We start from the raw sequence: 24225 nt of genomic DNA on the forward strand, positions 1-24225 counted from the left end.
AATTTTAGAATTTGAGAATTTGAGAATTTTAGAATTTTAGAATTTTAGAATTTTAGAATTTTAGAATTTTAGAATTTTAGAATTTTAGAATTTTAGAATTTTTGAATTTTAGAATTTTTGAATTTTAGAATTTTAGAATTTAAGAATTTTAGAATTTTAGAAGTTAAGAATTTTAGAATTTTAGAATTTGAGAATTTTAGAATTTAGAATCTTAGAATTTTAGAAATTTAGAATTTTAGAATAGATTGGAAAAAGTATGCATCGGGTGTCATTGAAGCCATCGATTCAACAGACGAACTGCCTCCGGAAGCAGAGTACAGTTTTATATCCGGGACAATTGTAGACTGCGCAATCGGGGCACAGATCAGACGGAATGAAAGCTCGACGATACAAAAACGGCCTCCCACTCCGTGGTGGGATGGAGATTGCTCGCGCGCGCGAGCTGAAAAGTGCAAGGCGTTTGTCGAGTTTCGCAGAACCGGATTGCCAGAGAAGTTCCAATGTTACTTGGCCTTGGAACGCAAGTTCAAGAACCTGATCAGGGGCAAGAAACGTGGATACTGGCGGCGATTCGTGGATGGGTTATCTCGAGAAACGTCTCTGCGCACACTTTGGCAAACAGCACGAAACATGCGTAATCACACTCCCTCGAACGAAAGTGAGGAAAGTTCGAGTCGATGGCTATTAAAGTTCGCGAAAAAAGTCTGCCCAGACGCAGCACCAGCTCTGAAAATATATCGGGATACAGAGAATAGCTCCGAAACCGAGGATAAATTCTCGATGGTCGAACTTTCACTTGCGCTCTGGTCCTGCAACAATTCAGCTCCCGGACTGGACAGAATCAAATTCAACTTGTTGAAGAATCTGCCGGATTCCGCTAAAAAACGTCTATTGAATTTATTCAATAAGTGTTTGGAACTGAACATTGTTCCGCATGACTGGAGACAAGTGAAAGTCATCGCCATACAAAAACCGGGAAAACCAGCTTCTGAATACAATTCGTATAGACCGATTGCAATGCTCTCGTGTCTCCGGAAATTGCTCGAAAAAATGATTCTCTTTCGGCTGGATAAATGGGTTGAATCAAACAATCTGTTGTCAAGTACACAATTTGGATTCCGTAGAGGCAAGGGTACGAACGACTGTCTAGCATTACTTTCATCAGACATTCAATTGGCGTTTGCCCGAAAAGAGCAGATGGGGGCAGTATTCCTGGACATCAAAGGGGCATTCGATTCGGTGTCCATAGAAGTGCTATCTAGTAATCTTAACTCTTGCGGACTTTCACCAATTTTGAACAATTTTCTATATAACCTGTTGTCTGAAAAAATCATGCATTTTAGCCATGGAGAAACCAAAGTTGAACGAATTAGTTACATGGGTCTACCCCAAGGCTCATGTTTAAGCCCCCTGCTATACAACTTTTATGTCCGAGAAATCGATAGTTGTATGGCACAAAATTGCACGCTACGACAGCTTGCGGATGACTGTGTTGTTCATATCACAGGTAAAACAGACACTCAAATAAAACCTCCTTTGCAAGAAACTCTAAATAACTTATCACTCTGGGCCAGGAATCTAGGTATCGAGTTTTCGCCTAGTAAAACCGAGTTAGTAGTTTTTTCAAGGAAGCATTCCCCTCCTCAAATAGAGCTCCTTATGATGGGTAGAACTCTAACTCAATCTCTTAGTTTTAAATATTTGGGTGTCTGGTTCGACTCTAAATGCCTCTGGGGAAAACATATTAGGTACTTGACACAAAAATGCCAAAAGAGAATCAATTTTCTTCGAACGATTACTGGAACCTGGTGGGGTGCTCATCCACAGGACCTCATCAGGTTATACCAAACAACGATACTGTCGGTCATAGAATACGGAAGCTTTTGCTTTGGGTCAGCCGCGGATACCCACTTGATTAAACTAGAACGAATACAGTATCGTTGTTTGCGTATTGCCATGGGTTTTATGCAATCGACACATACGATGAGTCTCGAAGTACTGGCGGGAGTAATGCCGTTGAAAAATCGGTTCTTCGATTTATCGCTACGTTTCCTAATTCGAAGTGAAACTATGAATCCTTTGGTGATAGAAAATTTGGAAAGGCTTATGAATATTAATTCGCAAGTGAAATATGTAAATAATTATAAAACTTTAAGTCAATTAGAAATAAATCCTTCTTTATTAAATTCGGACACGAGTCACTTTTACCCAATTAGCAGTTCCTTGATAAAATTCGATCTGTCCATGACCGCTGACATCCGTGGAATACCAGATCACGTCCGACCCAACATCATTCCTTCAATCTTTGCTTCAAAAGTACGTGAAATTGATCCTATAAAAATGTTCTTTACTGATGGTTCTAGAATCGACAACGCGACTGGCTTCGCAGTGTATAATGAGGGCTTTGAAGCTTCGTTCAAGCTTCGAGAGCCATGCTCCGTTTACACTGCTGAGCTAGCCGCTATTTACTGCACCTTGGAACACATTCGCACACTGCCCGTAGACCACTATTTCATCTATACGGATAGTCTCAGCTCCGTTGAGGCGATTCGATCGATGAAACTGATGAAGCGCTCTTCCCATTTCTTGCTGGAAATTTCAGGGATATTGCGCGCTCTGATCGAAAATTCGTATAGAATTACCTTAGCTTGGATCCCGTCTCATTGTCTTATACAAGGCAATGAGAAGGCGGACTCATTGGCTAAGGTGGGCGCGTTACAAGGTGAAATCTTTGAGAGGATTATAACTTACAATGAATACTTTTCAATACCTCGCACTTTAGCGATTAACGCTTGGCAGTCTAGCTGGGACAATGGCACAAAGGGACGTTGGCTCCATACGATTATCCCTAAGGTTCCGACGAAGGCATGGTTTAAGCATTTTAACTTGAGTCGCGACTTCATTCGCGTGATTTCTCGGCTCATGTCAAATCACTGCCGGCTTGACGCGCACTTGTTTCGTATTAATCTCGCTGCAACCAATGTTTGCGTTTGTGGGGATGGCTACCACGACATTGATCATGTTGTATGGACGTGTGAAAGGTATGGTCAAACGAGGGCTTGGCTACTGGATACCCTTAGGGCCCGAGGTAGATTACCTGGTGTTCCAATTCGAGACATTCTGGCAAACTTAGATTTTGGATATTTGTTCCCAATTTACAAATATCTCAAGCTGTCTGATTCGGTCGTTTAGTCTGCTTACCCACGTAAACTTTCCCCTTGTGTGTTCTTCATTTAATGTCTGTTTTGTTGTTTATTTATTAGTACCACCTCTCATCCAACGGGTTCGACACATTCCTGAAGAAGGTTGGCCAGAAGGTCGGAAACCGATACCAAACCGTAGCTACCGAAACCACAGCTACAGGAGGCCACCACCGGACCCTAATGGAAAGCTGATGTTGGAGAATAACCCCTATAAACCCCTTCCTTTTCCATTATTTAAAGTTTTTTTTTTTTTAACTGTTGAGTCGCCGCGACTATTACGGCCCCCTTCCCTACTAACCAGTGAAACAGATACCCTCGGCACATTTAAACTTTATAAAAGTAAAAGGCCTTTAATAAACTAGTTGTAAATAAAAAAAAAAAAAATAGAATTTTAGAACTTTAGAATTTTAGAATTTTAGAATTTTAGAATTTTTTGAAATTTAGAATCTTAGAATTTTGGAATTTTGGAATTTTAGAAGATTTTAAGAATTTCAGGCTTTCAGTTTGTCAGATTTTACGAATTACAGATTTTCAACATTTTAGAATTTTAGAATAAAATTGTAGAAATTTGGATTACAATTTTTGAATTTCCAGATTGAAATGTTCTAAAAATGTCTTCGTTCTAAGTTTCAGGTTTTAGGTTTCCACAAATGTTTTTATTTCATTCAGTGCAATGTTTAAACAAATAAATATGTTTAAACTATTCTCGAAGAATTTAGGTTTCTGATAAAAATGATAAATACAATCTAAAAAGATTGAATTTTCTTTTGAATTTTGATTGAAATTTTCTTTCAAAATTTTAATGATAATTTTTCCTTTTAATTTTATTAATTCTTAAATTTCAAATTAGAACCAAAACATGTAATAAAATAAAACGTTTTTCGATTTTTCATCTGTTTTTATTGTCTGTGCCAAAACTGAAAAAAAAACTTTTCTAATTTTTCGTGCAGGTTGGGTTTATAAAACCCTATTTTAAATTCTTTCACTCAAAATGTTTGGCGTGCGATTGTTTTGATGACGACGTGCTTCGTGCTCATTTTCGTAGTCATTTTCTGCTCGTAAAAATGCATATTTTACTGAAATAATCCGTGTAGCCTTCTAATAAACGTTATTTTCGCAATGAGTACCGCGGCAGAAGACCCCGACTCCAAAAAGGAACCAATCAATAACAAGATTATCCTGGCCGACGATGTACAGCGAGCCATTGAGCAGGTATTGCAAAGTTCAGATCCCCTCGATCATCCGGACTTCGATCCCACAGATTACATCAACCAGCTGTTTCCAAACGAGCAATCGCTGTCCAACATTGACGATGTGATTGCTAAAATGGAGTTCGACATAGGTTTAATCGACGATAACATCCGGTCTGTAGTCCGAGGTCAGGTTAATACCGGAGAAAATGGAAGGTCCGCGCTGAAGGAAGCTCAACAATCGATTACCCAACTATTTGCGTTAATCACAGACATCAAGTCGAGGGCAGAGAAAACGGAGGACATGGTCAAGGAGATTACCCGGGACATCAAGCAGCTGGACTCGGCCAAGAATAATTTGACCTATGCGATTACAACGTTGAACCATTTGCATATGTTGGTCGGAGGAGTTGAGAATCTGAAACGGTTGGCCGAACGCCGTCAGTATGGGGAAATTTTGAACCCACTGCAGGCTATAATCGAAGTTAATCAACATTTCCAGCAGTATTCGGAAATTGCCCAGATTCAAACGCTGTCCTCCCAGGTTCAACAGATTCAAACGGAACTTGCTAGCCAGATCACGGAAGACGTTAGGAACTTCTTTGCACCGGCTCCACCGACTGCTGGAGGTGGACAAGCTAATCGAGTCACCATGACCCAGCTTAAAGATGCTTGCCAGGTGGCTTCGGTTCTGGACAAGCCGGTGAAGAAGAACATCCTTAAGTGGTATATCAGTAAGTTCAAAACTATTAAGTGTGAACGATTATTTCAAATAATGCTGTAATTTCTACCCCACAGACCTTCAGCTGCAGGAATACATCCAGCTGTTCCACGAAAACCAGGACATCGCCTGGTTGGACAAAATCGACAAACGTTACGCTTGGCTCAAGCGGCATTTGCTCGATTTCGAGGAAAAGTACGGTAACATTTTCCCCCAGGATTGGGAAATTTCCGAGCGTATAACGGTGCAATTTTGTACCATTACTCGGGAGGAACTTACCAAGATAATGTCCCGCCGAAGAACGGAAATCGACGTTAAGCTGTTGTTGTTTGCCATTCAGAAGACGGCCAGCTTTGAACAGTTGCTGGATAAGCGTTTTACCGGAGCTACTTTGGGGGAGCTGGTTGGAACGGGGGGAACTCCAACAGGTACCGGTGAAGGTACCGAGCAGCAACCGTCGTTCGCGGGTTTGATTGGATCCTGCTTTAAGGCTTACTTGGATATTTACACCGAAAGTATCGACCGTAGCTTGGCCGAGTTGATTGACCAGTTTGCGCAGCAAAATCAGCAACAGCTGCTTCCGAAGGATACCAATGCAGGGGTGTTTCCAAAGTAAATTTTGTTTGTTTGGAAATTGGAATGGGTTAAATTTTCTTATTAAAATTATTTTTTTTCAGCTGCGCCGAGCTCTTTGTTTTCTACAAAAAGTGTATGGTCCAATGTACTCAACTGAGCAACGAAAAGCCGATGTATGATCTTACATTAGTATTCAAAAAGTACTTACGAGAGTATTCCATCAAAGTTTTGGATGCTCGAATACCAAAGTTGCAACAACCCTCATCAAGTGCGTCGATCAGCAGCAGTATGTCCCTGCTGACGAAAGATTTGCAAAATTTGTCAACGGCAGCTGGGCAAGTTATTCATAATTTCCTGAAAGAAGGGGAGGCCCCGAGGTAAGTTTTTTTACTCAATGTTATGTGTTATGTTTTGAACTAAACTATCTTTTTTTCAGATTCAACATCGAAGATATCAAAAAAATCTGCTACGTCCTAGCCACGGCTGAGTACTGTCTGGAAACGGTTCAGCAACTTGAAGACAAACTGAAGGAGAAAATCGACAAAGCCTACGTCAACAGAATAGATCTGTCCGATGAGAAGGACGTTTTTCATCGAACCATCTCGAATTGTATCCAGTTGCTGGTGCAGGACCTGGACACCGGTTGCGATCAGTCGCTCATTCTTATGACCAAAATTTCCTGGCATAACATCAGCAATGTAGGAGATCAGAGTGGATTCGTCAATCAAATTGTGACAAACCTTAAACAAACTGTTCCAGTAATTCGAGACAATTTGGCCTCCAGCCGCAAGTACTACACCCAATTTTGTCACAAGTTCGTCAACTCGTTCATTCCAAAGTACATAAACACGCTGTACCGATTGCGACCGACAACATCCGGTTCGTCTGGTTCCTCTTCCGGTTCAATGGTGGCCAGCGCTTCCAGCTCAAGCATTTCGGAAGGTTCCAACAGTGCGGCTGGCAATCCCGGTGGGAATATTCTCGGCTGTGAGCAGTTGCTTCTGGATACTCACAGTCTAAAAACGGTCCTGATGGATCTCCCTTCCATTGGCTCCCAGGTGCAGCGAAAACCCCCGGCCAGCTACACCAAAGTCGTCATTAAAGGTATGGCCAAAGCCGAAATGGTCATCAAGGTGGTTATGCAGCCCATCTATCCAGCTTCGCTGTACATCGAACAGTATTTGAAGCTCCTCCCGGAAAGCAACGTCACCGAGTTCCACAAAATTTTGGAAATGAAGAGCGTTCGTAAAATTGAACAACAACAGCTGGTGGAACTTTACAAGCGATCGTGTCCTCCGACGGCTGCGGTCGCCACCACTGGTTCAGGTGATCCCACTTACGGAGAGAACGCTTCCACAGGTTCGGGCAGCGGCAGTGGGGAAACAACTGTCCTAAGTCAATCCCAACAGGCAGCCGAAAAGGCGGCGGCAGCTTTGAGTGGAGCCGGGTCCAGTATTATCGCGCTCGGGGATTCGCTGATGGACAAGGGCCGTATCAAGAAGATTGAAAATCTGATCAAAAACAGATTACCCAACTGAATCGAGAAGTAAGTGCACGTACTAATTTATCTTATAGTGAATACAGAATATACACGCAATGGGTCTAGCTACGTAAGGCTGTGCTAAGGCTGCTAAAACAACCGAAAGCATTTTTGCAGGTTCTGTCTCGGTAACATGAACGAAGTTCGCTCAATGCTCGTACAGCTCTGGTTTTATTTTTGGAATCATTTAGAGGTTTTATCGGTGAGGTTTAGAGTGTTTAAAAAAACCCGATAAGAAGTTTCATCATTTGCTACGGATTCGGTGCTGCTATAATCTGGAAAATTTCGGAAGACTCAATCGAAATCATTTTCAGGAATGTCATCGAAACAAAACTTCATTAGGGCAATGTTTAAATTTACAATCTATTTCGTCGAACGGACAACCATCGGGATGGTTTACGTGAAACCAGCATGGTTTCTCTTTAAGGTTCACTAGTTTAATGTTTTTCTGTTTCTTCGATTTTCGCCTCAATTCTTCGGCACTTTTACTACTCAAACCAACTTTCGTTGGAATCCTCAGCTGAACGTTTCCACCCGAAACCATAAAGATTTGATGATTATTTTTCAGCAAAGTTTGTAAACCTCCGCACTCCGACTTCAGGGCGTTCAGCTTGTCTTGAGGTACGAATTTCACCAGGTCCCCTAGGGCTATCGTTGAACCTGCGTTCCAAGACTTTTCGGGGAATTCTTGTGCGATTCGCTTTTTGGCTATCAAAGCATCGAAGACTATCCGCACGATTTCGTCAATTAGATTCCGTTCCAATTTGGTACAGTTTTTGACTGGCTCTACACTTTCGCGTGGTTTGAAGGAACTGCTCCAGGATTCGTTATCGGTTTTCGCACTCTCGCCAATCCTTTCATTGATAAAGGTTTCGATTTTCTTGCTGGTTTCTTCGAATTCGTTCTGTCCGTTAGTTCGACCTTGTCCAACTAGACAAGTTCTTTTGGTACTCGGGATTTTCAACCTATCAATGCTAGTTCGAAACCGACAAACTTCTGAAATCTGTTGAGCATATCGTAGAAAATCCGTGTACTGACTGACACCCGAATTCTGTCGTTGAAATTTACTCCCGTCAAACTCGTAAGCACAACAAGGCAACAAGAAATATCTACAGCTGTAAGAACTTCTTGCAGCTAGGACCGGAATCCAGGGTGACATTTCATCCGAATGGTTGCCTATGATCCAATCAGTCTGCGGAAACAAAGCCGCATTCGAAGGAACAATGGCCTGTTCCCGCAAATCCACATGCTCCGGGTAGAGATCCCATATTTTACGCCTTCTCAAATCTATCCCAAATCCCGGATGTCCCTCTCCGGTCAATATATAAACGAGCAGCCCGTTGCCACAGCCAACGTCCACGAAGGACTGCAACCGATCCGAGCCAGTTTCTTCGCGTTCCTGTCGCCAGAGGGTTAAAAGGTAGCAAGCTATCGCTACGTCCTCGTAGACATATTTCTTCGGATCGGTTCCCTCCGGCCAAATCCGCACCATTTCCGTTCCATATTTGGCTTTTAGGATGCTGTACAGTTGGTTGTACTGTTCCAAGTTGTTTATCAGTGAGAGAGATATGAGGTCGTCTTTTGGGTTTTTGGGTTCCTGGAGCAAATTTTCGATCCATTTCAGTAGCCTCTCGAATAGAATATCTTTCAACCAGTTAGTGGATTTTTCGTCGGAAACTTCCACGGAGCTGCTATTGATGGAAAGCACTTGTCCTCTTAGTTGGATCGTAAACGGAAATTTGGGCGTAAGGTTGTTTTCCTCGTTTTGGATGCACACAAACGTCCCCGATTGAGAGTCGATATCTGGAATTAATATGACTTATTAGCTTCACCAGTGGTTATACTGGTAATTTAATTGTCAGGTTATTGTTATTAACTATGTAAAACTTCAAACCAAAATAATGATTTTTCTTTACAAGATTATAGAAAAAAAAATCCCAGCCAAAACTGCAAAAACCAACCACGAAAGTTAACGCGATACAGCACACTTTAAATCCACATCAGCATACCCTCCAGCCCTCCCAACTTGTTTTCCAATTTCGAGTTGTCCTCTCAATTCAATTATAAATTAAAACAAAATTCTCAGGCTGTCCTTTAAACTCGCTTTTAAGGCTGTTCTCTAAACTCTTAGGCTGTCTTCTCAAGTTGCCTTTCCTTTCAAGCTGTCCTCTCAAGACGCTTAAAATTCTTAACAAAACGCTCAGACTGTCATCGCAACTTTTCTCTCAATTTTATGTTTTCCTCTCAACTGACTTAAACCCTCGTTCTCCCCCCATCAGTATACTCAGGCTGTCCTCCCAACTCGCTATCAATATCAAGTCCTCTCAACCCACACGAAACGCTCAGACTGTACTCTCAATTCGCTTAACAATGTAAAGGCTTGAAGCTCAAATCGGTATGCTCAGCCTTTTTTCTCAACTCGCCTTTCAATTTCAAACTGTCCTCATAACTCATTTGAAATTCTAATCGAAATTATAAGGCTGTCCTATCAACTCGCCTCACAATTTCAAGCTGAACTCAGGCTGTTCTGTAGAGTGGACAAACCAAAATTTAGACAACCTGGAATGGCTTTAGTGCAAACCTTACGATCTCACTCGTTGCTATCAAATCAAGTCCACCGATCATACTACGGCTACGAGCCATTGAGTGCGATGACGCGAGTATTCCAGGACCCTGAATATTTGCACCAATTTAATGAACCTGTTAGCCGATTTCGTCGTGTTCGCCAGTCCTGTCTATTTAATTCTATTTCTATTTGTTTTCTTTCTATATTTTAATTCATTTAAACAAATGCGTTCGATGAATAAATGTAATGATAATAATACTATGGTCAGTGATAATACTTTACCTAGAACGCAAACGACCTCCAGTGGTTGAAACTGGGTTAAATTCTTCGGAAGCAACCGATTCAAATTGAGTACTCCTGTCCCGCTTCGCAAAGAATCTGAATTGTTCAAATCGAACAGGTGGTTCGATGCATCCAACAGCTCAAACCCAACAAGGGCGCATTGTTCCAGAACAGCTTCCGGGAAGGGCTTCCCCAGATTAACAGCCGTTTTAATCCCGTTGATAAACGGATACATCCAGTCTTTGGTTGGCTCATGTTCGGCCCCCGGTTTTCGGTACACAATCGAATGCAGTTGATTTACTCCAAACAGTTTCCGGTTCACAACGTGTGGTTTGGTTAGATAAACGTTGACTGCCCGGAAGAAATGACTCGGTTTGATTCCGTCGATCGTTTTGGCCACTATCTGGTTATCAAACATGGTATTTTTTATTATTTTTAGTTGGAAAAGCACCTGTTTAAAACAATATAAAGTGAAACAAATCCTGAGATTTTTCAAAAGACGATTGTGCCGAATGTAAACAAACATTCAAATGTACCGACAACTGAAGAGGAGGAAAAGTTGGTGGCTTTTCTCAAGCGTCACTCAGGCGTTACCATCCGTATTTGTTGGCTTTTTCTTTCCTCGAGAAGTGCATGACCAAAACAAAATCAGTGAACTCAAAAATTGTTATGGAACAAAATGTTTCAGCTATTTTTCCTAGGGAATTCCGGCTTTATTAGAAAATCTTTCACAGTTGCAATTCGGCATACATATTTAACCGGTTTCAACCGCCGATTCTCTGCGATAAAAGGTAAGTTTTCCACTTTAATTTTGTCACCAAACCCTAAATAAATGGTTTATTTTAGCACTAGAACCGGCTTACCAACCGGCTGCGGTTGAGTCCCGAAATGCCGAAGTGGGTTCGAAAAAAGTCGATCCCGGAAAAGGAAGTCGTAGAGAAAAGTTCAGCCTACTATTTCCGCCACCGAACGTAACCGGTGATCTGCATCTGGGTCATGCCCTCACGTGTACCATCCAGGATGCGCTAATCCGTTGGCACCGGAAGCAAGGCCGTGAATGTGTTTGGATACCGGGAATGGACCATGCCGGGATAGCTACCCAGGTGGTGGTGGAAAAACGGTTGCTCAAAGAGAGGGGCTTAAGTCGGCATGATCTCGGGAGGGAAGAGTTTTCAAAGGAAGTTTGGAAATGGAAACAGGAAAAAAGTGATAGCATAAAACATAATTTGATAAGGATGAGTTGCAGCATGGATTGGGAGAGAGAATATTTTACTATGGATGAACGACAAAGCGTAGCCGTCAAGGAAGCCTTTATAAGGCTTTTCGAGGATGGATTTATTTATAGGGACAAATCTCTGGTTAATTGGTCCTGTTCATTGGAATCAGCAATATCGGATATTGAAGTTGACAACGTCGAAATAAACGGACCAACGTTGTTGGATGTCCCGGGATACAAAAAGAAAGTAAAATTCGGCGAGATGGTTGATATAGCATACAAGGTTCAAGACTCAAAAGAAGAAATCATAATTTCAACCACCAGACCGGAAACGATGCTTGGGGATGTCGCAGTTGCCGTAAACCCGAACGACGGACGATACGATCATCTAAAGAATAACAGAACCATGCTTTGGCATCCGTTCCGAAAAGAAGAAATACCGCTCATATTTGACGAAAGCATTGATCCCGAATTTGGAACCGGTGCCGTTAAAATTACTCCAGCACACGACAAATATGATTATGACATGGCCAAGAAACACCGATTACCCTTGGTTGAAGTTATTGATAGTAAAGGTCAAATACTTGAAGGCTTTGGTTCCTTTGGGTCACTTCCGAGGTACGAGGCTCGACAAAAGATGCTAGATTATTTAGCTACTCAGTATCTGCTTAGAGATGTTAAACCTCATTCCATGATACTTCCGGTTTGCTCCCGTTCCAAAGATATTATAGAGTTCCTGTTACGCCCACAATGGTTTGTTCGTTGCAAAGAAATGTCCCAAAGAGCAGTGCAGGCTGTAGAAGCTGGACATCTTGAAATAATCCCGAAACAGTTCGAAAAAGACTGGTTCCGATGGTTGGAAAATTGTCATGACTGGTGCATCTCGAGGCAACTCTGGTGGGGACACCGAATACCGGTCTTCGAGGCAAAAACAAATACCGGTTCTACTTGGATTGCCGCAAAGTGTCTTGACGAAGCAAATTCTAAAGCCCAGGTTGCTTTGAACACGTCTGACTTTACAATCGAACAAGATCCAGACGTCCTTGATACCTGGTTCTCGTCGTCTCTGCTACCATTTTCATCTCTTGGCTGGCCCAAACCCTCGTTTGACCAAGAACGATTCTATCCCTTGGACTTAATGGAAACTGGTCACGATATCCTATTCTTTTGGGTCGCTCGAATGGTAATGCTTGGTCAACAGCTAACAAACCAACTACCATTTAAGCGAATCCTGCTTCATGGTGTAATATGTGATGAGAACGGACGCAAAATGTCCAAAAGCCTTGGAAACGTTATTAAACCGGAACAGGTAATCCACGGAGCCTCCCAGCAGCAGCTCGCTGAAGAAATCGAAACCTCCCATCGGCAAGGAGTTCTTACTAGCAGCGAGCTGAAGAAATCCCTTGCCGGTCAAAGAAAAATGTTTCCTAACGGAATTCCGGAATGTGGAACAGACGCTCTGCGCTTTACTTTATGTTCCTCGAACATCAAGAACCATTTTATTAATTTCAACATTCAGGAATGCCATACCAACAAGTTGTTCTTTAATAAAATTTGGCAAGCCGTTCGATACACGTTGAGCAGCGTTGAAAAATTCAATCAAGCTGAATTGTGGTTACAGCGTTCCGAAAAGGATAGTCTAAGCGAAATGGATCAATGGATTTTGAGTCGGCTAAGCAATACGATGGTGACCTTTGAAAGTGCCATGAAGACGTTCAACTTTCATCTCGCCACAGCTGCCTTGAAAACTTTTTTTTACAACAATTTCTGTGATGTTTATCTAGTAAGTAATTCTTTATACACATTATTCAAAAATACTTATTTTTATCATTTTCTCTTTTAGGAAACTACCAAAGTCAACATGAGACAAGAAGCAAACGCCATTGACGCCGCCAAAAACCATTGCCGAGTGCTTCACTACTGCCTTCGGCATGGGCTTTCTCACCTAGAAGTGTTCACACCTTTCCTGGCAGCTGAGCTGCAATCGCATTTACCAGCGTCCCAAGAGGAATGCCATCCATCCGAGTGGATTAATCAACCGTTGGAAAACGAAATCAACCAGTTGCTAGAAATCTGCCAAAGCATTCGTCAAGCCAAAGCTGAGGCACCGGTTCCTATAGCCCGAAAACATCGACCGGTGCTTCACATCCTGTCCAAAACCGATCAGTTGACCAGTCTGCTGCAAAGGCATTTAGCCAACGTTCAACAGTTGACGCTGTGTGACGGTGTCCAGCTACATCGAAGCGAAGATTCGTTTGAAAAGCTGTCTTTTACTGCAAACTCCACGGCTAGTCACGAATGTTGCTTCGGAGTGGTTACCAATTTAACAGGGTCACAAGAAAATGCAGACCAGAAAAGGGGAACTGGCGTCAGTAAAAAGTTATTGAAATTGGAAAGTGAACTAGATCGGTTGCTAGCAACGGTCAACAACGAAGGCTACCGGACACGAGCCAATGAATCCGTACAGAAAAAGCATTCTGAAAAGGTATGTCTGAAGAGTCGTTAGATTTTATTACAAGTACCTTCTAACATAGTTTTCAAAATTTTCAGATCAACCAGCTGCGATTGCAGATCGATAATATGCGGAAGCTGGCCATTTAGTACAATAAAAAGGGAATATAGGTGATTTGATTACCTATGTTAGTGCTTGTGTTAATCGTTAGTAAATAGAGTTTTCAATGTTCTGAAACAATTCGAAACATCCATGACTACAACCAAAAACATCGAGATGGGTAAGTTTTTCGTTATTTTTTATAACAATTCTACAACGGATCTACGTATTGCTAGAGATAAGTGAACGCTGAGAGTCTGGAACTCATATTCTTTACGCCTAGTCAGACTCGTGGTTTTGGGTTTAGCATTCATTCGCAGACGACTTACAGCATTTTTGTAATGGTCTGTAGTAGACAATGTGGTCATATCCGTAGATCTCCAAAACATAATTTGTTCATGTAGCATGTTAGACTTACTGAGAGTTGATCCTTCGATGAAAACGCCGGTAAAATGAAAAAAAACCTCCCGAAAGACTACAGAATAGCTTTGAATATTCCATCACAAAGCCCCTAATTTTGTAAACAGGCTTTTTTCCAGAGAGGTTGAAACAACTATAGATTTCTGAGGTAAAAAAGACCATTATAGAGGGAGCTTCCAAAAAACCTATTTTATAAAAAGATGGTAAAACGACTATAATCTAAACAGAAAAAAATCAAGTAATCCATCAAAAACGTTGCGGAAAACGTCATCTAGCATGTGGAGCGGACTCGACGGAACGACTGGCTGGACAAAGATTGTAGGCGGGTGATGGACGAAGAGAACGCCGCAAAGTATTGCAAAGAAGCTCCCGTTGAAACGTGGAAAATCACCGACAGCGGAAGAGGCAGCGAATCCACATTTTCCAGGAAAAAAAGTTTCGCCTGAAGGAGAAGAAGCTCGAGGAGCTGTATCGTTCCCAGGAAACACGAATGTTCTATCAGAAGCTCGATGCATTCCGAAAAAGTCCTCGTGTCATCCGAAATGTGCCGGAATAAGGACAGAGGCATTCTGACGGGCACTCGTGAGGTGATCAAAAGGTGAAAGCAACACTTCGATGAACACATGAACAGCGCACATGCGGAGACCAATACGTCGAATGAAGATACATCGTCGGTATAGCAAACGACGCAGAGGAGCCACTCCTAACAACCCGGACAAGTTGGCCCATTACCAACACCGGTTGATGGTCCGCATCTGGGACACAGAACAGCTACAGGAGGAGTGAGAGGAGAAGCTACATCTGTAAGAAGGGACTGTGAGAACTACAGAGCGATCACTGTCCTTAATGCCAACAAAGTGTCGTTCCAAATCCTACAACACAAGCAAATAATTTCGTGGGAATTCACCAGGCCTTCTTCATGGAGTTACGATTTACAACTGACCAGATCTTAATACTACAGCAAATCCTCTTAAAATGCCGTGAACACCAAGTCCCTACGCACCATCTGTTCAACAACTTCAAAGCCGCATACGGCACGGTCGACCATGACGAGCTATTGAAAATCGTGTACGAGAACGGCAGTGCTGTATGCGGATTTCGGGAGAATTGTCAAGTTCATTCGAATCACGCAAGGGGCTTCGACAAGGCATTATGTTCAACGTGGCGCTAGACGGTGTTATTCGATGAGCGGTGGGCGTAATGCGAGGCACGATTTTCAACAGATACAGTTAACTTATCTGCTTTGTCGACGACATTGACATATTTAGTCGGCAGATCATCTGGGGCGGGGGAGAAAATCTACCGCAAATTGAAACGCGAAGCAGGAAGGATTAGGTTGATGCAAAATACGTCCTAGACGAATGTTGGCCTGCGGGTCCGAGTTCGACCGAGCCCGCTTGTCCGGCAATATCAAAGTCAAGATCGACGGCGACGAGCTGGAGATAGTCGAAGACTTTGTCTATCTCGGCTCACTCACTGGTGACCGCAGGCAATAACCACAGCCATGAGATTCGGCGGTGAATGATAAGCGAAAGTCGTGTCTACTATGGACTCCACAAGCAACTCTCGTGACCAACCCCGGTAGCCCATCTTAGGCTAGGCACCAGACAAGCAGGGACACAACGCAAGTAGAGTATCTTCTTCATGTCACCGCAAGTCGGGCAGATTGATTCGAATCTCTGATGATACTTCAAGAACCATTCGTGGTCAGTCAAGAATAACGTCATGTCTAATAGTTAGCTTCACAGTGTTTTCGCATCATCCTGACGTTTAGGTTCAAAAGATGGGTCCACCTTCCTTTCGTTTAGCTATCCTACAGCTGCTTTCAGTTAGCAATCGTTTGAGGAACTTTCCTAGCGATGTTTCCTGATATAGGTATCCCTGATCCATCGGAATTTTGGAGTCCTTGGCATCCGCCATACCCGTCTCTCGAATGATTTGATCGATGTACTGCTGCTGGTTCACGAAGAAATCGGCTTTCTCGTCTCGCTGAACCTCAATTCCGAGATAGTAGCGGATGTCTCCGAGCTCACTTAGTTCGAAGCAGCTATCAAAGTTTCGTAAAGCTCATTTTCCGCGCTGGGTACTACCACCAGCCATCAACGTACACCAGCACGTAACAAGCTTTTCTGTCCTATACCTTCCGATAGAGACATGGATCCGCTTTGCAGCGCTGTAAACCCTGCTTGCAAAGCGCGGAATACAGCTTGGAATTCCACCGGCTTCGAAAAGTAAACACCGGGCTCGTTCAACGATAGACCGGTTGACTTGCTCCACAGATGAACTTGCTCAGCCAATCCATTTTGCTCCGGGGTGTGATCGGTGAATGTTTGGTGTTTGATGCCAAGTCGTTCCAAAAAGTTTTGGAAACCAAGATTTGTGTACTCCTTTCCATTGTTCGTTCGAATGGACTGTGGAAGGACTGGAACGCTTGCAGCACCTCGGACTCGGACTTCGTCGCCAAAAAATAGACGAAGATCTTCCTGGATTTATCGTCCGCAAATTTGATGTTTTTGTAGCGATTCTTTCCAATCGAAGGTTCCTTCATCGACCCGCAAACGTCTGAATAGACCACCTCAAGCACCTCGCTCGCTCGTGAATACAGTTCTCGACAATTTGGCTAACGGAGAGCAAGTTTGTCGAGAAACCCGGAGTGAACTGGACATTTTGACCTTTGATTTCACCTTGGTAGACTCGTGACTTCAGTTTCGTATCCCCGATGGACACAACATCCATCGCTTCTTGATTGGAAGCATCCACTGTATCACTTCCTCGGCACCTACTCTCGATCCGATTTTCGTCGTTGGTTAAATGGGATGTGGCCCTTGAGTCGAAGTACCACTCAACATTTCGAGCTTGATCTACCGTCGACAGCACCATGCAAAACGAGTTGTCCTTTCTGACTCCTTTCCGGTTCCTCTTTGGGCAATTCCTGGCAATGTGTCCGACCTTCGAACACGCATGGTATCTCGGACCTTTCGGCTCTTCGCTGTGGGACTTCAATTCATGATGACTTCTCGGTTGGGTTTGAGAATTGTGTTGGACCTTCCGGTAGTTCTTGTTAACGAGTGCAGAACCTACCGCTGGATCCTCGTATTCTTGGTTTTGATGAGATCACCTTTGATCGCCGATCCACAATTCTCGAGCTTCGTGCTGATCAAGTTTCTGAGCAAACCAGAGAGCGTTCCGTGCCGGAATCTTCAAACGCTCTCTCAAGAATCGACCAGACCTCATATGCAGTATGGGCTTCCTGAACATAATCGGATCTAAAAGTAGGATTATCTTGGCCTTCGCCTTGCGATTTTTTCTAGGATCAATCGTTTGCCTCGCATCGGTAGCAGTTACGGTCGGCTTCACCACATCCCACAGCTCCTCCATTTCCAGGTATGTACGCACGGCAAACTTCCAACTGGACCAGTTGTCGTGCCCTGTTAGCCTTTGGATTCCGGGTACACTTGAGATTGAAGCGCTTAGACCATCACCACCGCCAGAACTTCCAATTGCAGAAAATATCTTCGGTTATTCAAATCTTTCTGACTGGGCCCATAACCTCTTGAAGTATGGTGTTTCGGCAGAGTTCAAGAAGACACGTCTTTGAAGATTAAAGTTGTATTTGTGAATGAAAGAAAAACTTAAGAGCTAATGACATTGGAGTATCTTGATTGCTGTGATTAGTTTCATCTGCAACACTTTCCTCCGTGTGATAAAATTTGGTATTACCAGCATCCACCAGGTTTTTTTTTTTATTTATTTGGTTCTTAGGATTTTAATATCTGGATGTCATTTATCCCTCACATCCAGGCGCGGTCCTATGGGGGGGGGGGGGTGATCGGGGTGATCACCCCCCCCCCAAGCGGCAAAAAACCGTTAGAAAAAACCCACAAAAGCTCGAATTTCTATTACAAGTTGAAACTTTTCTTAGTAGATGTGCTTTTCAATTTTCAAAATTTTCCACTCCGTGGGGGTGATTATTCCACAAAAAAGTGAATTTATCACAAGAGGCTCAATATTGAAAAAAGTCGGTCCACCAAACTCAAGCAGCTGTAACTTGCGATTTACTGGACTAAATTATACCAAATAACTTTTGTTGATAAGTAACTCTACAAAGGTGTGGTTTTTAGTGTTGATTTCTAAATGGCTATTAATGAAATGTAAGGACAATTTTTTTTAAACTGTCACTAATTTTCTTGATATGCCTAAATTAACACTAAACATACCGACACTTTGTATATACCTATTCATACCGCGAGTTTTCGCTAAAACTCCCTTGTTTCTCAACCGATTTCTACCAAACTTATAGTTTTGAAAAGCTTATAATTCGACTCAAATATGTTTCTCAGACAATTTTCAGCTTCAATCAATAACTTTAAAGTTATTCACAGTACAAGAAAAATTTTATGAAAAAACATGCTTCAAGAAAAAGGTTGTAAATCAGTTATTAAGTGCTCGAAAAAAAATTCACTTAGTGCATGAGAAAGCTGAAGTTAGAAGCTATATGTTGCACATATGGAACATTTTTTTTAAATTTTCTAAGATCATGGCCATAAAAAATGTAAAAAAGTTGTGTAAAACCCGTACTTTTCAATCAATCAACCGCCAATGCTGTTCCTGTTACAGTAGAAAATTTTGAAAAAGTGAATTAAAAAGTAGACGTAATTTGTCACATTTTGGCATCTTTAGAATTTTTAAATACTGAATACATAATTTTTGACAGCTTTTCAAAGGTATAGTTGTTTTGCGAACTTTTTATTAATCTGGATTTTCTGAAACAATCCCTACACCCAAATTCAGCTTTGCACTGGATTTTGAGTACGTTAACGTATAGTTTAGGCAATAAAACTATATGCAAAAGAAAGCAAATTTCATGCCGGTTCTTTTGATGTAACTGCATTGGCAGTGCAATGCTTTACAAAAATATAATAAATATATTTCTGAAAGTAAAACTAGAAAAATTGAGCTAATGCTTGTTTGTTTTTTCGTTTCTTTTCATCCGTCTTCGTGTGCAAAATAGCTTTGAGATATCACCACCCACTGCGCCCGTCTGCCAAGCAAGAATTTGTGCTGAATTTTCAAAATTCAGAAACTACCTCACTGTTTTATTTATCATATTTTTGTCAAGCATCGCACCGCCAATGTAGTTACGTCACTAGAACCGGTATGAAATTTTCTTTCTTTTGCATATAATTTCTTTGCATAAACCTTACGATAACATACTCAAAATCCAGTGCAAAGCTGAATTTAGGTGTAGGAATTGTATCAAAAATCCGAATTGATGAAATATTTGAAAAACAGCTACCTTTGAAAATTCGTCATAAATTATGTATTTCGTATTTTAAAAAATCTAAAGATGCCAAAATGTGACAAATTACGTCAACATTCCAACTCATTTTTTGAAAATTTTCTACTGTAACAGGAACAGCTTTGGCGGTTGATTGATTGAAAAGTACGGGTTTTACACAACTTTTTTACATTTTTTATGGCCATGATCTTAAAAAAAAATTGATTAAAATTTCCGTATGTGCAACATATAGTTTCTAACTTCAGCTTTCTCATGCACTAAGTGAAATTTTTTTCGAGCACTAAATAACGGATTTATAGCAATTTTCCTGAAGCATGTTTTTTCATAAAAAATTTCTTGGACTTAACACAACTTTGAAATAATTGATTGTAGCTGAAAACTGTCCGAGAAACATATTTGAGTCACATTATAGGCTTTTCAAAAATATAAACTTCAAAGAAATCGGTTGAGAAAAAAGAAAGTTTCAGCGAAAACAGTGTAAACCGTCATTTGACCGCTCGTGGTATGAATAGGTATACCACATGCGTTATTCGAAAACCACGGAGGATATTATAGATTCGCTGGTTGTTTTATAAAAGGATGTGTAAGTTATGTAGAAGGATATTGAAATGAATATTAAGAGAAACTTTGATAAAGTTTTCACTATTCATCTCTTGTTTCATCCTTTTTTAAATACATGCTGTTCAGTGAAATTCATGGGTGAAGGAGGAGCAGTGTGCAGCTTGTATTGTAGACTTATTTGAAACTGACCATTCCCCCCTCCCTCACAATCCCTCCCCCTTATGTCGATCACTCAAATGATCGTTTTTTCACCAGATATAAACGTTCCTTTATATTGACTGATTTTTGAAAATTGAAAAATCACCCCCCCCCAAGAGCCAACTCTAGGACCGCCCCTGCTCACATCCAGTTGTACGTTGCAGACTTACTAGAATACTATAGTAGAGTTTGATCTCTCGGCTGCTGCATTGCTCGGTCCAGTTGTTGAAGTCCCCAGAAATATCCTGGGACTTCTACCCGTGGATTCCTCGACGATTTTATCGAGCATACTGCCAAACTTTTCCACGGACCACCTCGAAGATGCATAGCAACTACAGGAGAAAACCCGTTCTCCAATATCATCCAGCCCGACGCTTTTATTGTGGCTCCAGTGACTATAGTAGACTCGTTCTTGGACGAACAATTATGCGAGTTTATGGTTTACTTACGAATCTTAGAGTTCTTTCGCAGATGGGGCTTGCGATATAGCTCAGTTGGCATATCAGTTGCTTCCTGAGTCGATATCCGTGAGTTCGAGCCCAAGAGTAAACATCGATCACAGTTGTACCGGATAAGTTTTTCAATGACTGTCCGCCAACTGCATCGTTGATATACATAAGTCCCGAATGACATAAAGATGTTAAAACGACTATAATCGAAAAAAGAGTAGTTTTGCATTCTTCAATAATTCTTAACATGGACAAGGCTTGTAATGGACTCTGGTTTTCTCATAAAAAAACATCCCCTTTTTTAACATTGCTTACGATTAAATTTTATTAATCATAATCATGTCTCAGTACATCGATTGTTAACATAAAATGGTGGTGTAGACGCGGCAGAATGGCGAGTGTGTATACATGTTACATAAGTAATATTGAACTTAATTGTTTCATCATTTATGATTTATCTATACGGTTTTGTCTAAACCATCAACAATCATCAGGTTTTTCGGTTTTATTTCCGCTATCAATTCGCACTAAATTTGTTACGTTACAATGCACACTGTTTGTTTTTTTCTTTGTTATATCTAAAAATGCAATTGGTGTAGTACAATAATGAATGAGACCGAATCTGCTTTCTCTCTCTGTCTAAGACAAGGGTGAGTGGAAAAGGGAGATGAAGTACTTAAAGAAGTAGATTTGTTTATACAATCAACATTACACACCCATTCAGCGCTTCTATTTTTTTTTTGTTTGTTTAAAATAATGCCTTCCAATCGACAGGAACCAGCTGTACAGCACACAAAATTAATGCTGAAGGTTTCTTAGTACTGTGTAAAAATAACTAACTAAATTAAATTTGTATAAAAACATATAGGCATAATTACAACCGAACATAATTGGAAATGTTTTAAGTTTTCAGTTCTCATTCCGGCGGAAGTTCCGCCGGAAGTGATGTGGATAAGCGTAAGATTAACGAATAAGTTAGTATTAGTTACAACAATGCGCAGGCTTTTTCTGGTCGGCTAGTTTTACACAATTATTGTTCCCGTCGCTTGAGAATGTCAAACAGAACATCTTGGGAATCATGTTCGCCCGGATCGCTGTCGTCGGAAATGTAGTTCCGATTGTTGACCACCAGATGGTCCGAATCGTCCGCATCCGGGGCATCATTGACCAGAAGAGGTCGATGTTGGTGGCCAGCCTTGAATCGAGCCGTGACGGTTGCGTCGAACTTTTCGCCAATACCATTCTTGGTCACTATCGTCTGGTGCATACCAGACGGATCTTCGTCTTCGTCGTCGTCGTAGTTGGTTGAATTCTCCAGAGTCGCCTGCTGTTGCTCCTCAGTATAGGTCCAGAACTTGTGCACCACGTGACAGCAAATGCCACCGAGGCACATCACCAGCCCCAGCACGTTTATCAGGCTTAGCTGGTCTCCGTAAAGTTCTACAGCTAGGACTAACTGACAGATTTCCTGGAAAGAAGGTATTAAGGCAGGGTTGTCGAGGGTATATTACTAATCTTTGCCAACTTACCTTGAAAATACCAGCGACAGATAGAGTTAAGCTGGAAGTGCTGGTTAGTACGAGAAATTCGCTTACTTCCATAGCAAATGCAATGAACGCTCCAATAGACAGCCGGAGCCAAATGCTCATAATGGCAGATGTTTCAACTTTGTGTAGGTCACTTAGGCCTTCGTAGATTTTTTGTCCTAGAAGATGTGAGAAACGTTAGAATTCCATCATTGCAAAAGACTCCCAACATGCCTTCAAATCCAAGGGTAAACGGCACCACGGCCAAGATCATCCAGGGTTGCATGTGGAAGATCATATCGATGGGATTGTGTAGACCCAGCTTGGACTTCTGCATGATGAGCTGGGCAAAGGTCCATCGGATACCACTCGAGAGGGACGCAAACAGCAGAAAGCAAAACCCTAAGGTATCGAAGTGGGTAGATTTGTACGTGAACAGAAACAGCCCTCCGGAAATCATGACCACGATCGCTCCAAGAGACCAGCTCTGTTGAAAGGATTAATATGAAACGTTTGAGTACTTCGTTAAAGGCTTCGATTTAGTTATGTACCTTTTTCTCTAATTTGAGCAAAATCGCAAATATGAGAATGAATACTATGGTTGTAGATTTGGTCATTGTATATCTGAAAAAAAAAATAAAGTTAGAGAAACCGTACAAAAGGCCCAAAATCATCAATCCTTACAATGAAATCTGAACCAACTCCAGGCCCCAGTTGGAGAAGCCGATATCCATTCCGCTGGCCAATCCGGTTGGTAAAATCTTCCGCACCGACGTTCTCCAGTCCAGCACGATACGGTTCTTCTTGGTGGCACATTTGTAGATTTCGCGAACTACGGCGGACATGACTAGTTTGATACACAGGTGATAAACGACCACCGACAAAGGAAATTTGAACTTCTGCAGCAGCCACCTCTGGTAGAAGGTCAACCCAATGGACAGGGTAAAGTAGCACAGTATAAGGATCAACGTAGCTAGAATGGTATTGGCGAACGTTTTCTTTCGACTCCGACCCGAGGAAGTTCCTCGGCTGGTCACGTGGTACTGTTGCTGTTGTTGCTGCTGCAGCTGTTGATGGTGAACTCCCTTCAAACGACCTTGAGTCTCACCTTCCAGTTCGATCTCCTCGGTTTGCGGTTCATGGTCGATCGTTTGCTTGACCCGTTCATACTTGATGTTGGTCATAGTCGTGGCGGTCGGAAATTTGAAGCACTAGCCGAGGGCTCGATCTCTTCACTCTGGATTTGATATGGTAGGTTTTCGAGGGTTTGTGGTGGTTGTTTCACTCACTGGTAATATTTTTTTTTTGTTTTTTTGGGAATGGCACTGAGTTGCACTCGCTGGGAATGTATCGTGGTATCGCTCAAATTTTGTTCCGGTTTCTCATCATGCGGTATAATACGTATAAATTTTCTGAAAGAAAACAATAGAGTTATTTGACTATCAGTTGCATTCAAAATTTGATTATTTCTATCTTAAAACTAATAACACAAAGTAATATTTTTAGCGAAGCCCGTGAACAGTATTAAGAAGTCTAAAATCGCAACTGTTTTAGCGATTTTAGCATTACAGATTTTTTTTTTATTCGACATACCCCAAGGTTGAAGCTAGGGACCTTTGTTGTTTACTATATATTACAATTATCTATTTATATACACCCAAAATTCTGCCTTTACTCTTATCATGAGTTCTCAGTATTTCAACGTCATTGGCATAAGATGTAAACGCGGGCGGCGATGATTCGATTTTAGACCGCCGGCATTAACTTCTCAGCGCAATCGCATTGCGTATGACTGAAGGAAACAAACGTTTGCATGTCCCTCTCTCTACAAGATAAAGAACGATGGAAAAAATACGGATAAAATTATTCGTCACGGTTTCGAAGGAATTCTCGAATTTCTCCTGTACCTTCATGATTGCTCAGTATG

The 24225-nt window shown here is 41.7% G+C and overlaps 4 protein-coding genes across 4 annotated transcripts; 2 read left to right on the forward strand and 2 right to left on the reverse strand.

Moving 5' to 3' along the window:
- Nucleotides 1–4202: 4202 nt before the first annotated feature.
- Nucleotides 4203–7299, forward strand: LOC129753870 (vacuolar protein sorting-associated protein 53 homolog). Its single transcript, XM_055749719.1, has 4 exons — nt 4203–5127; nt 5192–5726; nt 5792–6067; nt 6127–7299. Exons 1-4 carry the CDS (start codon nt 4323–4325, stop codon nt 7226–7228), a joined length of 2718 nt encoding a protein of 905 aa, XP_055605694.1. The 5' UTR covers nt 4203–4322; the 3' UTR covers nt 7229–7299.
- Nucleotides 7300–7549: 250 nt separating this feature from the next.
- Nucleotides 7550–10590, reverse strand: LOC129752102 (probable tRNA (uracil-O(2)-)-methyltransferase). The gene is made up of 2 exons (XM_055747894.1): nt 10079–10590; nt 7550–9033 (listed from the first exon to the last, which is right to left on the reverse strand). Exons 1-2 carry the CDS (start codon nt 10494–10496, stop codon nt 7550–7552), a joined length of 1902 nt encoding a protein of 633 aa, XP_055603869.1. The 5' UTR covers nt 10497–10590.
- A 4-nt stretch (nt 10591–10594) lies between these two features.
- LOC129755063 (valine--tRNA ligase) lies at nt 10595–14019 on the forward strand. Its single transcript, XM_055751389.1, has 4 exons — nt 10595–10869; nt 10925–13077; nt 13138–13779; nt 13845–14019. Exons 1-4 carry the CDS (start codon nt 10758–10760, stop codon nt 13893–13895), a joined length of 2958 nt encoding a protein of 985 aa, XP_055607364.1. The 5' UTR covers nt 10595–10757; the 3' UTR covers nt 13896–14019.
- Nucleotides 14020–21093: 7074 nt separating this feature from the next.
- Nucleotides 21094–23738, reverse strand: LOC129755064 (solute carrier family 35 member C2). Its single transcript, XM_055751391.1, has 5 exons — nt 22983–23738; nt 22850–22922; nt 22533–22785; nt 22302–22477; nt 21094–22240 (listed from the first exon to the last, which is right to left on the reverse strand). The coding sequence occupies exons 1-5, from the start codon at nt 23480–23482 to the stop codon at nt 21803–21805; spliced, it is 1440 nt and encodes a 479-aa protein (XP_055607366.1). The 5' UTR covers nt 23483–23738; the 3' UTR covers nt 21094–21802.
- Nucleotides 23739–24225: the final 487 nt, after the last annotated feature.

Source organism: Uranotaenia lowii, chromosome 3 (assembly GCF_029784155.1).
Source record: "Uranotaenia lowii strain MFRU-FL chromosome 3, ASM2978415v1, whole genome shotgun sequence".
Lineage (NCBI taxonomy): Eukaryota > Metazoa > Arthropoda > Insecta > Diptera > Culicidae > Uranotaenia > Uranotaenia lowii.